Below are 15,905 nucleotides of genomic sequence, written 5' to 3' on the forward strand. Positions count from 1 at the left end.
AGGCTCCCAAGAGCCTTGGAGCAGTCTCTCAGATCCTCAACAAATTTGACGTTAGGAGGTTGACATTAGACAGCCCAAACACGGGACTCTTCAGTGGGTCCCACCTCTGTGGCATGGCTTTCGAAACCTTTCATGATCCAGCCCAGCCTACCTCTCTATCTTCAGCCCTCAGCACTCTCCCCCCACCTCGACCCCCATTCCTAACTTCTTCTGGTTTCTTGAATGTGTCAGGCTGGCTCTCACCTCCACGCCTCTGCATGTGCCCTCCCCACCACCCAGTCACCACCACCAGCACCTCCACTTTTTTCCTATCCCACCTTCTCCTCCCTGTTCTCCCCCAAGGCCAGGTTGGAGTCCCTGTTCTGAGATCCCTTCCTGTGTTCCTCCCCCATCACAGCTCACTGTGGTTTCTGTTTACCTGTATGCTCCTGGTGGGTCACGAGGTCCATAGGGATGGGAACCATGGGCTCAGGGAATATTTGCCAACTACATGAATGACCTGGGCAGGGGACTGACGACCCAGTGTGAGTTTACCAGTGGAGCAGCTTTGGAGACAGCCACTTCCGTGGTCCTTCACCCGTGGCCCCATTAGCTTGATTCCATCTCACGGGGTTGTGCAGGCTCTGCATACTCCTTGTCCATTTCCATAAAGTCTTCCCCGGGCTTACCAAACTTTTTCTCTGAAAATCCCAAAGCATCTCAGATGTAAGCAAGAAAAGAAGGAAAAGGAAGTGAACCAGGGGAGGAGAAAAGAGGATTTTGCTTTCTTAGTGTTTGGATCAAAGAGAAAACTAGAACAGTGTCCCTTGCAGCTGAGCCATGACATTGGAAAGAGATATGAGAGGCCTCACAGGGAGGAGACAGCTTGGGAAATGTAGATTTTCTTTTTGATTGATGAATTTCAGAATTATAAATCAGTAGAGCTAAAGAGTTCTCAGCCCTCGCCTGCATTCCTTCATCAGTCGCACTTGAACATGTGTAATCGGCAACCACAGAGGAGGAGAAGGGGCGTGTTTACAAGTTAGGACAGCTTGTTCTCACCTGCCTGAATCACTGTCATCTGAGATTTGATGGAAGATCTTCTCTGACACTGTGGAGCCAGGCCAGCCCCAATCTCGAATCCAGGCCCCATCACTCATATGTTACATGGGCTTGGGTAAGTCATTGAACCTCTAGGACTCAGGGTCTAGAGACAACAAGACCTTCCTCAAATTGTGGTTGTGACAATTAGTGAATTAGCATCCCTAACATGGCTGGGACAGTGCTGAGACCTAGCGAAGCTCCACTGATAGGAGTTACGGAACTTTGAATCATTATTAGTAGTAATATAGTTTTTATGGCACACATTGCAAGGGAGAAGTTTCTTAGCTCAGGGGCACAATATGTGCATGACTGTGAGGACATCCCTAAAAACAGGGTGTGATGAAACTGGTCCAGGGAACCATTGTGACAGTGACGAGGTCCTGCCCTGAAAGTTGCTGGAGGAGAGAAATGCTGGGAGGCGGGAGATGTTGGTGCAGGCAGGAACTCTCCCCACCAATCCCCGCGCTCCACTTCTGCAGAATGGAGTAGAGACGCAACTCTGCTTCCCCTTGTCCCGTTCTGCCCTGGGGCTGGGGTTTCCCAGAACCTCTGAGATGGAGTGTGTCATCTTCGGTGGGGCTCCTCACCCTCGCAGAATTCTCTGCCCAGATAAGGAAGGTGGGCCAAAGGACCCAAGCTGTCCTGGCAGCATCCTCTAGAGACCGGTATTTCCCAGCAAGGATTGAACAAATGAGTCAGGGAACTCTGGTTACTGTATGCTTCTCTTGGAAACTCACAAAGCACAGTAAGAAATCAAAGGCTTTAAAAAGTCCCGCAAATAAAGAAAATTATTGGGCTTGTTTACTTCCATGTGTCCCACTGGATTAGGTCACAAGTGTTCTGGGGTGTAAGGGGTTATTATATATTTGTTAATACCCCAAGAAAGATACATTAAAAAATCCAAAGGCCCAACAAATCCAGGAAGGGGTTCCTGTTAGGAACTACCGTGAAGAGAATGCTTTGAGCAAGTCCCCTTGCCCCATAACACACACACACAATTTTTGTACCTCAAACATGACTATCTGCTATGAATTTTGAATTTCTGCTGTTTCCTTTGTTTTTTCCCCAAGGTATCCATAAGGGCTGATGATGTTACCTTGGAAAATCCCAGCATGCCCTAGTCATGTCAAAGGAGCCCGACTTGGGGCCCCCAGTGAGCAGGGAACTCAGAGAAGCAAACTCCCTCTCCACCCCCACCCCACCGCTGGATCTCAAATTTTACCTTTTCTTAAAGGTTTTATGTTTTTTTGATTCACTCCCCTGAGGTTTCTCTTGGTCTTAAAAACTCCTTCTGACAATCTCTAACATGTCTTAGTCTCACCGAGGGGAACAGATGAGAGGGATTGCATTTGATCTGAGCTAAGGGGGGAATGGCATACCCCTGAGGCCGAGGGTGCTGGTGGCAGCAAAGAGGGATCAAAAGCTTCCTGAAAGCTCAGGAAGATCAAAGCCTTGTGAAGGTGTACGAATGTCAGGACCAGACTCCGCTGGGGCAGAGGGTCTTTAAACACAGTCTGGTCCAATGCCCCCTCTCATTCCCTTAACAAGTTCAGGTCGCCCTCTGGCAGGGGGGAACTGAGGCCAGAGGTCACAGAACTTGCTCCTAGTTGTTTGCATGGTTGTCTCAAAACAGCTCTTCTTTGCTCATCAAAAGCCCCTCTCTGACCTTGGAAAGTGCTAAAAATTGTTAGAGGTCAAGTAGGCACTGCTATGACGGCAAAATGTGGAGTCAGGCCAGCATTAGTGTGCGTGACTTGGGCAAGTTACCTCCCTTCCCTGAGCCTCAGTTTCCTCATCTGTACATGGAAGCAACAATATCTACCTCTCACAGTGGTGAGAAATAAATGAGATGACATGCGGAACCTCCCTGTCTCATGCCTGCCATAGGAAGTCTCCCCTGCTGAATGGCCAGGTCAGGACTCTGTATGGTCTCACGGCCCTGTCACCTCCATCATCGACTGGACCCACCACACCACTCAGCAATTACCAGTCAGCTCAGCTTTCTCTGGGGCTAGACTGTGAGCCCCATGGGGAAGGAGACTTCATCCACTGTGTTCACAATTTTAGTTCTTTCCAATCCCTGATACAAAAAAGGCACCAATAACTCATGAGAATGAACAGATGAATGAATGGCGTGAAGAAGGGATTGAAATAAATGGAGACTCCCATTAGAGACTTTCATAAAGAGCCAGTTTTGAGACTCCCATCCCTACCTTACCTTTCCTCACTGTCTTTTCATCTCACTCTGTATGTTCCTCCTGGGTTTTATTTATTGGTGCTGGTGGTGGTTCATTTCCTTAAATATTCCTTTTAATTTCGCAAGAATCCCCTTAGATAGTCCCAACAGTTCTCAGTCTATTAAGAAGAACAGAGAAGGAACTGACTTGGTTCTTGTTTGGGACTGAGACAGGGAGAGAGCATCAGGGCCCCAAGGCCAGGAGGGCCAGAGCAGCCTCCACACACAGGAGAAGCTCAGAGGGGTGGGAGAACTCAGGGCGATCAAAGCACTCAAGGCTTATGAGTGTTGGAAGAACAGGTGCTTGAGCCAAAAGGATTTTCAGAGGCTGTCAGTCTCATTCCTCAACTATTTGTTCCTTCTAACTGTCCTGGACAGCTTAGAGAAAGAGTTGTATACTCAAAAGTCCTAAATTCTGAACCCTGTGGGCAGTCAGAGAACCAGCGACTCTCCATGATTATACTTTTTTTTTAAATCTCTTATTTCTTTACTTCCAAGGCTGAAGTAGCTAATAGTTCATCTCAAAGTTGAGATGTCCAAGGTGCCAAGTCACCTCATCAGTTGAAATCACAACCCTGCGAAGTCTCTTACGTACAGTGTAGACCATTGATCAGGAAAGAGGGGCACCCGCCAAACTGGAAAAAAAATATATGAGAGGATTTAACTGACTTTTAGCACTCTAAACCAAATAAACCTCTCACTCCACCCTACCACTCTTTATTGCCTCCAGAATTATAAATAAGATCCCTGGGGAGAAGGTCAATTACAAAGTCAAAGCTTAAAGAAGGCCAACCCACCAGAATTTCAAGATGTTGCTAATCTATATCGGCAGAAATGTGAAGACTGGGTTGGGGAATGGACTCTAATTTTCGATCAGGCTGAAGTAATCAGTATGGAGGCATTCCCCAGAGATTTGTAGTTCAGCGGCTACATTAAGTATCTGGGAGTGGGTCTAAACATTTGCTCAGTTGGGAGATAGAAACTGAACTCAGTAGTGGCCAATACAAAATAAAATTGAGTTTCCAGAAAATCCTTGTTGTAATGAAGGAAGGAATAATGATAAAGCAAGAAGAATAGAGAGGAAGGAATGCAACCAGCTAGGGAAACAGGAATGTTGGAGTGGGGTTATCAGGTGGAACCCGTTAACCATTCCCCGACTATTAAAGCCCAGAAGATGCTGTCTGCACCCTAGCAGGTAAGAAACACCCAGACACAGTGTCTTTGAAGAGCATGGTAGCAGTTGTTCTCTGGGGATGTGTGTGGGAGATAGTACAAATGAATTCGGCTCCCTGTTTTCAGTAGAGCTGGGATCCCAGGCAGAGGACAAGTAGGGACACTTCAATAATGGAGAGCTGGGATAGTAAGCAGAATGTTAAGATCTGTAGGGATCCATGGTAGGGATCCATGACCATGGGTCTCTAAAACCAAAATATATGAGCAGCTCACCAAGATCCTGATTCAATGAAGGTTCGGTTTTAAGTAACAGAAACAAATCTCAATTTTTTAACAGAAAGGAGTTTAATACAGTGCATTAGCTGCATACAAAATCATTAGTGGGCTGGAGATGCAGATTTTCAATTGGGCCGCTGGGAATGGCTCCCAGATTAACACCACAGAACCAGGCCCCAAAGGAATTCCTGGTCTGTCAGAACCAGAAAGCCTGAGAATCAGGACACTGTCTGTTGGTCCCAGGACCATACAGTACCTGGTAGATCTATATCAACAGAAGCCATTTCCCTCCTTCAGACCTCTCCTCATTCAACTCATGCTCCACAGAAGTACATCTGATTGGAAAACATAAATAGCCCCTAGATCCATAGCTGTAAGGGAGTCTGGGAATGGTAGGCTTAAAGATTATCAGCCTCTAGATTACAGGAAAGCACACTAGAAGGGTATGGGAACTCATGTGAGCTAGTCAGTCGTCCATATCTGCCACAGCTCCCTACCCCACCCCTGGTCAAAAGAGGCCTGTCTTAAGCCTCATGATAGAGAATGACAGGCTCTTTATCCAGGTCCAAAACCAGAATCAGCTCATCAAACCAGAGAACTTTGAATAAAGGGAGGACCAGGAACCCTTGAAGAAGGACTCTGCAATAACATCACAAGAGTGTTCTGGACGTCTGCCTCTGAGCCTTCCCCGGAGAACCTATGGGCATTCACAACAGTAGCTGTGTCCTAGGGGAAGGGAAATGCCCAGACCTTCAGGAATTATCGGACAGCGACTCCAAATCATATGTGACCTCAGAAAATGCAGAACAGTACTGTGGTTCACTGGTTAGACTAGAAGCTTATGTAGATGTGTGTTATACCTGTTATTTCGATCACTTCTTTCCCAGTGGTAGATCTAAAAACTACATATCCCAGCTTACTTTGCCAGTAAGATGAGCTGTGTGATTTAGGTTCTGCATCATCTGAGGCTTAATTTAGAAGGGAGGTGTGAGGGAATGGTCTCCACTTGAGCCATCTAGTTTACTGGCATGGATGAAAGAGACAGCATGGTTCTGAAGCCCAAACTCTTGAGGGGTTGATTCAGCAGGCTACATCCTAACTTAGAAGCTTCCTAGTCTTGACAGAAGCAGTAGCTCTATTCTGCTATGTCATCCTGGGAGATGTTAGAAATGCAGCCTAGATTCTGTTTCTCTAGCCCCACTAACGATTCTTTGAAGTATCTAGAACTTTCATAGATTCCTTACTTAATAAAATAGCCAGAGTAGCTTTTGTTGGTTGCAGCTGAGAATCTGATCAATACAGAGGATCAGATGGTAAATGGAGTTTTGACCCAAATCAGCCTTTTGAAACCCAATAGTAACCCAAAGGACCCAGCCTGTGGTTTCTTTCCCAGGGTCTGAAATGGAATAGTTATGGTCAGTAAATGGCTCCTTGATGAACAGAGTAAGGATTATTGTGGCAAGAAGAGCCAACAACAGTAAGGAAAAGACAGAGATTAGTGCCACATAAAAGGTTTGATAAATTCAAGGTTGATGACTCTGATTGCTTCCCATTAACTTGCCATTTTCCCTGTGCAGAATAGGTACAGATGTTAAGGAATGATTCTTTTTCAGGGTATCACATGGTTATTCCAGTAGCAATCATTGATCCAGATTTAGTCTACTTTCTAGAACAGATCACCATAGTACCTGGTGCCTGATAGGGAAACTTCTTTTTTCTCTATCCCAGCAAGCAAAGAATACCAGAATACGTTGGTTTTCACCACAGAGAAAGCAGTACATCTTTTCCAGGATGCACAGAGAATCACACCTGGGGATATGCAAACAGGAACATTGTCCAAATCACACTAAAAGATTGCTCCGGGAAAACACCACTACTCTTACTGCCGGCTACAGACACTGCAGCCCAGACCATTGTTGGTCACTGCCTATCCCTGCAGCACCACCACTACTGCGGCCTCAATAAGCTGTCTCTGCCGCAGCCCTGTCCCTACTGTATTAGATTCCATTCAGCACTTCCTTCACATCCAAATCAAAGTCTTATGTGGGTACATCTGATTGGCAGAGCTATGTCATGTGACATGTCTTCATTGCATGGGACGCTGGGAAAGCAAGTTTCTGGCTTCTATCCTGGGGAGCCTCAAACTGAAGATGGAGATCCCCAAATAGAGGTAGAGAGAGTATATAAAGTGGCAGAAGAGGAAAACAGCTGGTAGCAGAAAGAGAATCAGAGAAGTAAACAATTGCACATTAAGGACTGGGCACTAGAGAAGGAACACAGCCTGGCTGCTCAGGCATCTTGCTAGAGACATCTTGGTCCCAGAGACACCATCCAGCATTTATTTCTATGAATCTCAGGATCATGGGTTTTCCTGGACTTCTGTGTCACTTAGTTTCCTAAGTTTGCCTTTACATACCCCTCCCCAGTGATTGGGCCAATCTGTGATAAATTGTGTTTTCCAAAATGTTTACCCATTCCACATCTTCAATATGACATTGACACTCCTCCACCTTGACATGGGGTCTGTATCTGTTTTTTATTTCTGCTCAAAAAATCCCTGCAAACATAACAGCTTAAAACAGCACCCATTTGTTAGCTCACAGTTCTGCAGGTGTGACTGGGTCCTCTATGCAGGGTATCACAAGGTTGAAATCAAGGTGTTGGCCAAGGTAAGTTCTCATCAAGACGGGGGGGAAATCTGCTTCCAAACTTTTTCTGGGAAAAAGTCAGTTCCTTGCAGCTGGATGACAGAAATCCCCTTTTCCTTGATGGCTCTCACTCCCAGAGGCCACCCATGTTCCATCGTCAAGCCAGCCATGACATATTAAAATCTTCTCATGCTTCAAATCTCTGACCTACTCTTCTCTGATCAGCCAGAGAAAAATCTCTGCTTTTAAAGAGTTTATGTGACTATGTCGGGCCCACCGGTTAATCTCCCTGTCTTAACGCTAACACATTAAAAAACTTTAATTGCTTCTCCAAAATCCCTTTATAACAACACCTATAACTGTTCACCCAGTTATTGATTGAATAACTGGTATCATCTTAGAATTCTGTCTATTGCAAGGTCTAAGCTTCTTCTCTCCTTCTGAGTCTATGCAAGCCTGTGACTACAGCAGAAATGACACTGTGTGACTTCCAAGTCTAGATAATAACTATAGCTAACACATGACCTACTAATAGACTATGGCAGGTTGTTTGCAAAAACTGGCCTAATCATCACCTTCCCAATATCCATGCCCTTCCCATGTAACTTTGCAGCTCCTTCATCAACAGGAGTCTATTTCATCTGCTCTTGAATTCAGCCAAGGTTGTGACTTACTTTTGACAACACAGTGAAACTGCTGTGACTACTCTGAGCCTAACCCTCAAGAGGCCTTACGTGCTTCTGCTCATTATCTTGGGACCCTTGCTTGAGTTAGCTGGCTGGAGAATGAGAGTCATGCGGCTCATTCACCCCCCTTCACCCACAACCGCGTTCAATCCAGCCCCAGAGGCAGAGCCACCTAGCTGACTTACAGCTGACCACAGATACATAAGGGAAAACAGAACTGCCCAGTCTAAACTGCCAATTGCAAAATTATGAGCTAAATAAATGGTTGTTATTTTAAGTCACTAAATTGTGGGTTGCTTTGTTATAAGCAAAAGTTAAGTGATAAAAAAGCCACCAACACTTCCTAAAGTGGACCCAATTGATTCTCCCTTCACCTTCTTTCTGCCCCTTCTTAATTCCGAAGAACAAATGGGTCAAAGACCGAGTTTGATTTGCAGTAGGAAAGCTTTATTAGGAAGTTGGGATCAGGCAGGGAATAGGGTCACCCCCCAAGACCAGAGAAACAGAGGTCTCCCAGCCCTCCCAGGGGAAGGAGCCAATTGGTAACCAGAAACACACATGCCCAGTCAGCCCAAATTGGCCCCAGGACTTCTTGCCAGCTATGCCCAATGTCAGAATGTAGTGAGCAAGCTTCATCCAAGGTCCTTCTGTATGGAGGGCACTCTGCTGGGACAGAGCCTGGGAAGTTCACAGGGGCTCTAATATCAAGCTGGGTAGCCTGTGAAGAGACAGAAGGCAGGTGAGAGTGAAAAGAAAGGACTTAAGAGCAGGAAACAGACTGGCACTCAGAGAGAGATTGGCAAACTGGGAGCCAGAAGAACTGGAGTCCAAGGACCTGGAGAATCCTGAGGTGGAAGGACTGTGGGGTCCTATTGGACCTCTCCAATTCCTGAAGCCCTCCTGTCTCAGATCCTCTCCCATTTCTGAGGATGGGGCCCATGAGGCAGTCCCCTCCTCTATTCAACTGTTTTGTTAGTAAATTCCTTGGATATTGAGGCCAAGATAACCCCTACCTCTGCCCCTGTGTGCCACTTGACACACAAAAACCACACCAGACACCCTAGAGGAGGACAGCTCAAAGGCACCTCAAGCCTTCTCTGAGCTAAACATTCTCAGTCACAACACCCAGCCTTTTACTACAATTTCATATTACATTTTTATTATATAATTCAATATGCACAGAGGGAAGTTTTCTCTGACTCAGAGACCACTTCATCTGTGTGACTCTTTTTCACACTTAGATTATTACATTCAGTGTGTGTCCGTTTGGGTAGTGGTATCATGTAACAGGCTTATATGAGCCAACCACTGACTATAATCCCTGCAACTTTTTCTACCTAAATTGTTGCTGATCCAGTCTCCCCATCCTCATGATGATTTCAAGTACTGTCTGTGGAGACCCACAGAGCTGAGTCTTTCATTTATTGCTTGTATAACCTTGAGTAAGTTACTTATCTTCTCTGAACTTTGTTTTCCTTATCTTGAAAATAGCGATAATAACAATACCCACCTCATCAGGCATGGTGGGAAATATATAAGATAATGCACAGTTTCAAATCCATCTCTTATGCCACTGAGTCTCAGGCCATGTGGAGATATAGTCCTAGCCTCACCCAAGGCTCTGTCAAAAATGACCAATTCAGAAACAAAGGCAAGTCTATGGCACCTCACTAGAGACCTCCCTAAATCTAGTTCTGTTCAAAATATGTATTCCCTAGAGAGATTCAAAAACACTAAAAAGGGGTGCTACTCCCCAACAACCTAGAGTTGTCCCTTACCTTGTGTATTGTCATGCTCCCCAGAGCTTGAGGAAGAGGACTGGGACTGGGATAACCTTGCACTTCCTCCTCCATAGATGACACCACTTCCTCCCTTGGATCCACTTCCTCTTCCAGATCCACTCCCTTCTTTACAGTTGCCACCACTTCCTCCTCCAGATCCACTTCCTCCTCCATGGCTGCTTCCACTTCCTCCTCCAGAGCTACTTCCTCCACCATAGCTGCCTCCACTTCCTCCCCTGGATCCACTTCCCCCACCATAGCCACTTCCTCCACCACAACCACCTTCACTTCCTCCCCTGGATCCACTTTCTCCACCATAACCACCTCCACTTTCCCCACCAGAAGTACTTCCTCCACCATAACTGCTTCCACTTCCTCCCCTGCATCCACTTCCTCCACCATAGCTGCCTTCACGTCCTCCACCATAGCTGCCTTCACTTCCTCCCCTGGATCCACTCCCTCCACCATAACCACCTCCACTTCCTCCTCCAGAACTACTTCCTCCACCATAGCTGCCTCCACTTCCTCCTCCATGGCTGCCTCCACCTCCTCCTCCAGAGCTACTTCCTCCACCATAACTGCCTCCACTTCCTCCCCTGCATCCACTTCCTCTACCATAGCTGCCTTCACTTCCTCCACCATAGCTGCCTCCACTTCCTCCCCTGGATCCACTTCCTCCACCATAACCACCTCCACTTCCTCTTCCATAGCTGCCTCCACTTCCTCCCCTGGATCCACTTCCTCCACCGTAACCACCTCCACTTCCTCCTCCATAGCTGCCTCCACTTCCTCCCCTGGATCCACTTCCTCCACCGTAACCACCTCCACTTCCTCCTCCATAGCTTCCTCCACTTCCTCCCCTAGATCTTCTTCCATGACTGCTCCTACTTCCACCATGAGATCCTCCAAAGCCAATTTGTCCAGTTCCATGAGATTCCCTGAGAAGGAAAGAAAACAGACATAAAATGAAGAACCCTACATACATACACAAGGATGGACCTGATCACAGTCAAAACCCAAATGTGAGTCTTTCCTAAGTTGTCCTTTCCATAAGGCAGAGGACAGAGGCTGGGCTGGCACCACAGCTGGGAGGAGAAAGCCTTTCTCTCCCCAAAGCAGGGAATTGTCCCTTCTTTCACTGTTACTGTCCTCCTTTTCCAAAACCCAAACATGCTGAGGTTCCCCCATAGGATGGAAAAGTCCTCAACCCACCAGACTCTTGTGTACAAGAACTGTCCCAGCTGCCTCTATCCAGAGGTACTGAAGTAGTGTCAAGGTCCTAGGAATTTAGGATTCCAGAGAGTCCTGGGACACCTACAGGTCATCTTGGCCACCCTCAAGGAGGTTGCGGTAGGTCTTAATTTCCTGCTCCAGCCGTGTCTTGATGCTAAGAAGAAGGCTGTATTCTTGATTCTGGCACTCAATCTCTGCCCGGATCTCAATGAGCTGGGTCTCTAGGCTACTGATCTGCCCCTGGATCTGCTGCAGCTGGCTACAGTAGCTGTTCTTGGTATCTTCCAAGGACTTCTCCAGGGCCGATTTCTAGGGGGCAGGAAGAGACTCTAAGAGGAATACTACATCATATCCCCTCGCCTTCCTCACCTGAGGATCATGGAAAACCTCTTGTGTCCCACCTTGGCAAAGGGTCTAAAGCAAGACTACCAACCTTGCTGATGTGAGACTGAAGCTCAACCTCCAACTCCTGGACTTTGTGCCTGAGCTGGATCACCTCTTTGTTATTGGACTCCATCTCCCGGCCACTAATCATCACCTCCTGCTCAAACTGGTTCATCTGCAAACCCGGAAGCTCAGTGAGGACTAGGCTGGGCCAGAGGTTGCTGTGAGCAAGGTTCTGCCTCACTTACCAGGACCTTTACCCCCAGGACCAAGACTGAACCAAAGCCGAGAACCCCGAGTTCTGGGTCTCTCCAGTCCAGTCTTAACTTAACATTTCTGAGACAGCAAGACTTCAATAGTCTTCACAGTTTGCCCCTAAACCACCTCTTCGACTTTACTTAAAACTCCCTCCTAAACACACACACACACCACAGAACCATGTCCTCTTGTACCAGGCTCTATACTAGGAGCTGGAGATCCAGGGAGAAAGAGAATCATCAAGGAGCTCGGTGTCGTAAGAAGCAGACTGTGTACCTCTGCTAGAGTCTAGATAGCACAGAGCTTTATGTAAACTGTTGATGCTCTGCCTTCGTCCAGACATGTAATAAATTGAGATTCTCAAGGGAAGTCACCTATTTTGGCTCATCTCTGAGACATCATGACTTCACATAGAACCTGTCACTGAGAAGCCACTCAATAATTATGTTTGTAGGTATGAGTGAATTAGAGGATGATGAATGACAGCTGGACTGAGATGGAGAGGTGGGAGAATAGAGGGGTGGGGTGAAGGAATGGAGGGCCCCAAGAATGGGGGGAAAGAAGGTTAAATGGGCAGCCCACTCCGCTCACCTGAGTCTCATATTGCTGCTCAATGTCCTTATGGTTCTTAGCACTGAGCTGTTCATACTCCTGGCGCATGTCATTAAGGATCTTGGTAAGATCTTTGCCAGGAGTAGCATTCATCTCCACACTGATGTCCCCATAGTTCTGCCGGGTCAACTGGCTCATCTCCTGCCAGAGAAGAATGGATATGAAGTCAGGGAGGTGGGATCCTCTCCACCACTTTTTAGCCCTCTCTCTCTACTCCCCTCATGGTACAAAAAGAAGGCACAGTTGTGAAGCCAAAGTCCAGCCACCACCATAGGCAGTGCTAAGGACTGCTGAGAGTGTCTTCAAGAGTAAGGGAAAGGGTGGCTCCCAGGCCATGCTCCATAGCCACACCTCCAACCTCCTCCTGTTACCCCCACCCTCGCTATCTCTACACTTCTGTTCCTCCATATCCCCAATAAGTTGTAAGTAGCCAGGACCATACATCCTCATGATTCTTCTTGAGGGCTATCAGTTCCTCCTGCAGTGTTTCATACTGTATCTTCAGGTCAGACTTTTGCATGGTCAGTTCATCCAGCACCCTTCGCAAGCCATTGGTGTCAGCATCCACTGCTTGTCGCTGGCTCTGCTCCATCTCAAACCTGTAGACCAGCCATGGGTAGGGAATGAGCAAGAGGGCACCAGTCTCTAGAGGACCTCCAGAGCACTAGGGGGAGGAGGAAGGACGTATGACAGGAGAGGGGGTGGGAGCAGGACTCACTTCATCCTGGAGTCATCCAGTGCCATGAGAGCATTGTCAAGATTCAAGAGAATCTTACTGTTGTCCACTGTGAAGTTCACAATCTAAAAAAAATGGAGGAGATGGCATCTAACCCATGCTCCCCCATTGTGATCCTCTGCTGGGAGCGCAAGAGGCCAGGCAAAGCCACAGATGAGGACCCATACAAGAAGATGCTTAAGAGATAGAAGGAGCTTCCATCAGCTGATTCACAGCACAGACCCCTCACAGCTTTCAGCAAAGATGTTCCATGTGGCCTTCATTTATGCATTCATGCAACAAATATTTGAAGATCTACTACAAATGACACTGTAGAGTTTATAGATCAATGAGATACTGCTCCTCAAGGAGCCCACAGTTGACTACAATATCCAAAGTATCCAGGGAAAGTTCAAGGAAAGGAGAGGTGACTTATGGCTATGGGAAATCAAGAAAGCCTTCACAGAGGAGGCAATTGCCAAGAACTGCCAAGACTTTAGGCAATTGATTGGTCCCTTAAGAATAGCTAAGACTGCACATGAAAAAAATAGGTAGAAGAGGTTTTGGATAGAAGAAACAGTATACCCAGAGGCTGTTCACCAGAAGGTGTAAAGGCAAAGGGATGAGGTGGGAACACTGAGTTAGTTAGACTTAGTACACTGAGTTAGTTCCTCAAGGACAGAGACCAAGTATGGTTCATCACTGCGTCTGCCCAGCACTACACTGAGAGGAGTCATTCACAAAATTGAGTGGATGGACATATGGATAAATTGTTAGATGGACATCTGCATGGATGGATGGATGGATGGATGGATGGATGGATGGATGGATGGATGGATGGATGAGTAGGTACATTACTTCCATCCCGAGAGTTCTAGGCCCTCTCCATAACTTGAACAGCTAGCATGTGTATCTGGATTCAACAAAATGAAAGATCAAGACAGACCCCTATAGGGAGCCAGAGAAGTAGGAAGGGATGGATAGGATTTCCAAGTTTTCCAAGCTAGAAAGCTCTGAACTCTTAGAGAGTGAGAGGAGAGACAGGCACAGACGCTCCCCTCTCTTGAGCCATATGACCCAGCTGGTTTTGGCAGCTGCCCTCTTACCTCTTTTTTTTTTTTTTCCATAAGATTACAGAAGTTTCAAACCAGCAGGGACTTAAAAACTGGTCTGCCCATTGTCTGCCTTAAATGGATAGGGCATCAGAGGGCATCGGGTCTCCCAAGGCTGCATAGCAAGCAGACCCAGGGCCAGGCTGCTGGCTCTCAGGGTAGTGCCCCCATCACTGTGCACCCACCGCCCTGCCTCTGTGCTCCCAACCAGGGACCAGGCCACAGAAGGCTCCCACATCCAGTCCCAGAATCACCTGTGTGAATCCAGGCCCGTTCTCTGCTCTGCCTGGACTCCAAATGTCAGGGACATGGAGATGAAAGTCCAGAGTACAGGCCAAGGTCCCAGCCCTGGGGCCATCAGGAACCAAACACAACTTTGTTTCTGATGAAAGTTTAAAGTTTCTAAAAGATGGATTCCCTGGCTGTTGTCTAAGCTAAGAGTGTAGCATCTTATCTTTTTGGCATAAAGCATGTAAGTTTATGTGTGTGTGTAAAAGAGAGAGAGACAGAGACAGAGAACAAGAGACGGAGATGGGAGTTTCCCCACCCACCTGTTGCTTGAGATCCTCGATAGCGTCGTAGTAAGAGAAGTAATCCTGGCGGAAGGTCCTGGGCCCCTGCCTGTCATACCACTCCTGGATCTTACTCTCCAGGCTAATATTGGCCTCCTCCAGGGCCTGCACCTTCGCCAAGTAGGAAGCCAGCCGGGAATTGAGGCTCTGCATGATGGTCTTCTCATCCGTCATCAGAATGCCACCACCGCCGCCTCCAGCATCACCACCAAAGCGCCCCCCAAAGTCCCCAGGCCCCCCAAAGCCTCCTCCAGCATTGCAGCTGGAGCCCAGGGAACCTACACCAAAGCCACCCCCATGCCCTCCATCATAGCTGAAGCCCAAACTACTGCCTCCTCCCTTCCCACAGGCCCCAGGGCTCCCCCCACCATAGCCACTGGATGAGCTGAAGCGGCCCCCTCCTCCACCAGCCCCTGAGGAACTGAAGCGGCTGAATGAGGACCTCATGCCCCTGCCACCCCCGCAGCTGCTGCTCTGGTGCCACAAAGACGATGAGGACTGTCTGCCACTCATGGCACTGCCCGCAGCTCGTAGGATAGGGAACCTCCGTAAGAGGGCTGTTGGCTGTGGAGTTCAGGGTACAGAGCTGTCCCCAGCTGCCCATTTATACCCCCGTCTGAAGGTGGCATACCTGGGTGTGTCTGTCTGCCCCCGCCTTCCCCCACAGACTCACGAGAGGTCTGGAACATGGGAGGCGGCAGGGAGGCCCCAGGCTCAGCGTCCTTTGGTGACTGCCTGGAGGGAGCCCAGCCTCTCTTCATTGTGTGGGGTAATTTAATGATATTATGCTGTCAGGGGCACATAAATCAGCTCAGCTGCTAAGGGGGTGACCTAGATCTGGGATTTCGGTCTCTGGCTGGCTCAATAGCAGGTCTGAGACTTAGCCCTTCTGGAATGGAAACTCCCAGGAGGGGAGTCACCTCCCTCACTGGTCATCATCACCATCCGCACCCCTCGCTGCTCCCGCCCTGTGCCCTCTGGGGGTGAGCTGGAGCTGGAGCACCCAGGGGTTATTATAGAAGAAGGGGGAGATGCGGCTGCTGCCCATGGAGAGCTGCCGGCAGGGATAGGAAGCCCAGCCCCTGCCTCATGGAGCTCCAGTGCGATGCAGAGCTCAGTTCTTGCTCTCAGATACT

The 15,905-nt window shown here is 47.9% G+C and overlaps 1 protein-coding gene across 1 annotated transcript; it reads right to left on the bottom strand.

Annotated features, from left to right (window-relative positions):
- Positions 1-8,685: 8,685 nt before the first annotated feature.
- Positions 8,686-15,216, bottom strand: LOC118911207 (keratin, type I cytoskeletal 9-like). Its single transcript, XM_057501968.1, has 10 exons — positions 14,749-15,216; positions 13,089-13,171; positions 12,813-12,969; positions 12,350-12,511; positions 11,550-11,675; positions 11,202-11,425; positions 10,556-10,821; positions 10,298-10,429; positions 9,881-10,207; positions 8,686-8,820 (listed from the first exon to the last, which is right to left on the bottom strand). The coding sequence occupies exons 1-10, from the start codon at positions 15,214-15,216 to the stop codon at positions 8,807-8,809; spliced, it is 1,959 nt and encodes a 652-aa protein (XP_057357951.1). The 3' UTR covers positions 8,686-8,806.
- Positions 15,217-15,905: the final 689 nt, after the last annotated feature.

The sequence above is a fragment of the Manis pentadactyla genome, chromosome 4 (assembly GCF_030020395.1).
Source record: "Manis pentadactyla isolate mManPen7 chromosome 4, mManPen7.hap1, whole genome shotgun sequence".
NCBI lineage: Eukaryota > Metazoa > Chordata > Mammalia > Pholidota > Manidae > Manis > Manis pentadactyla.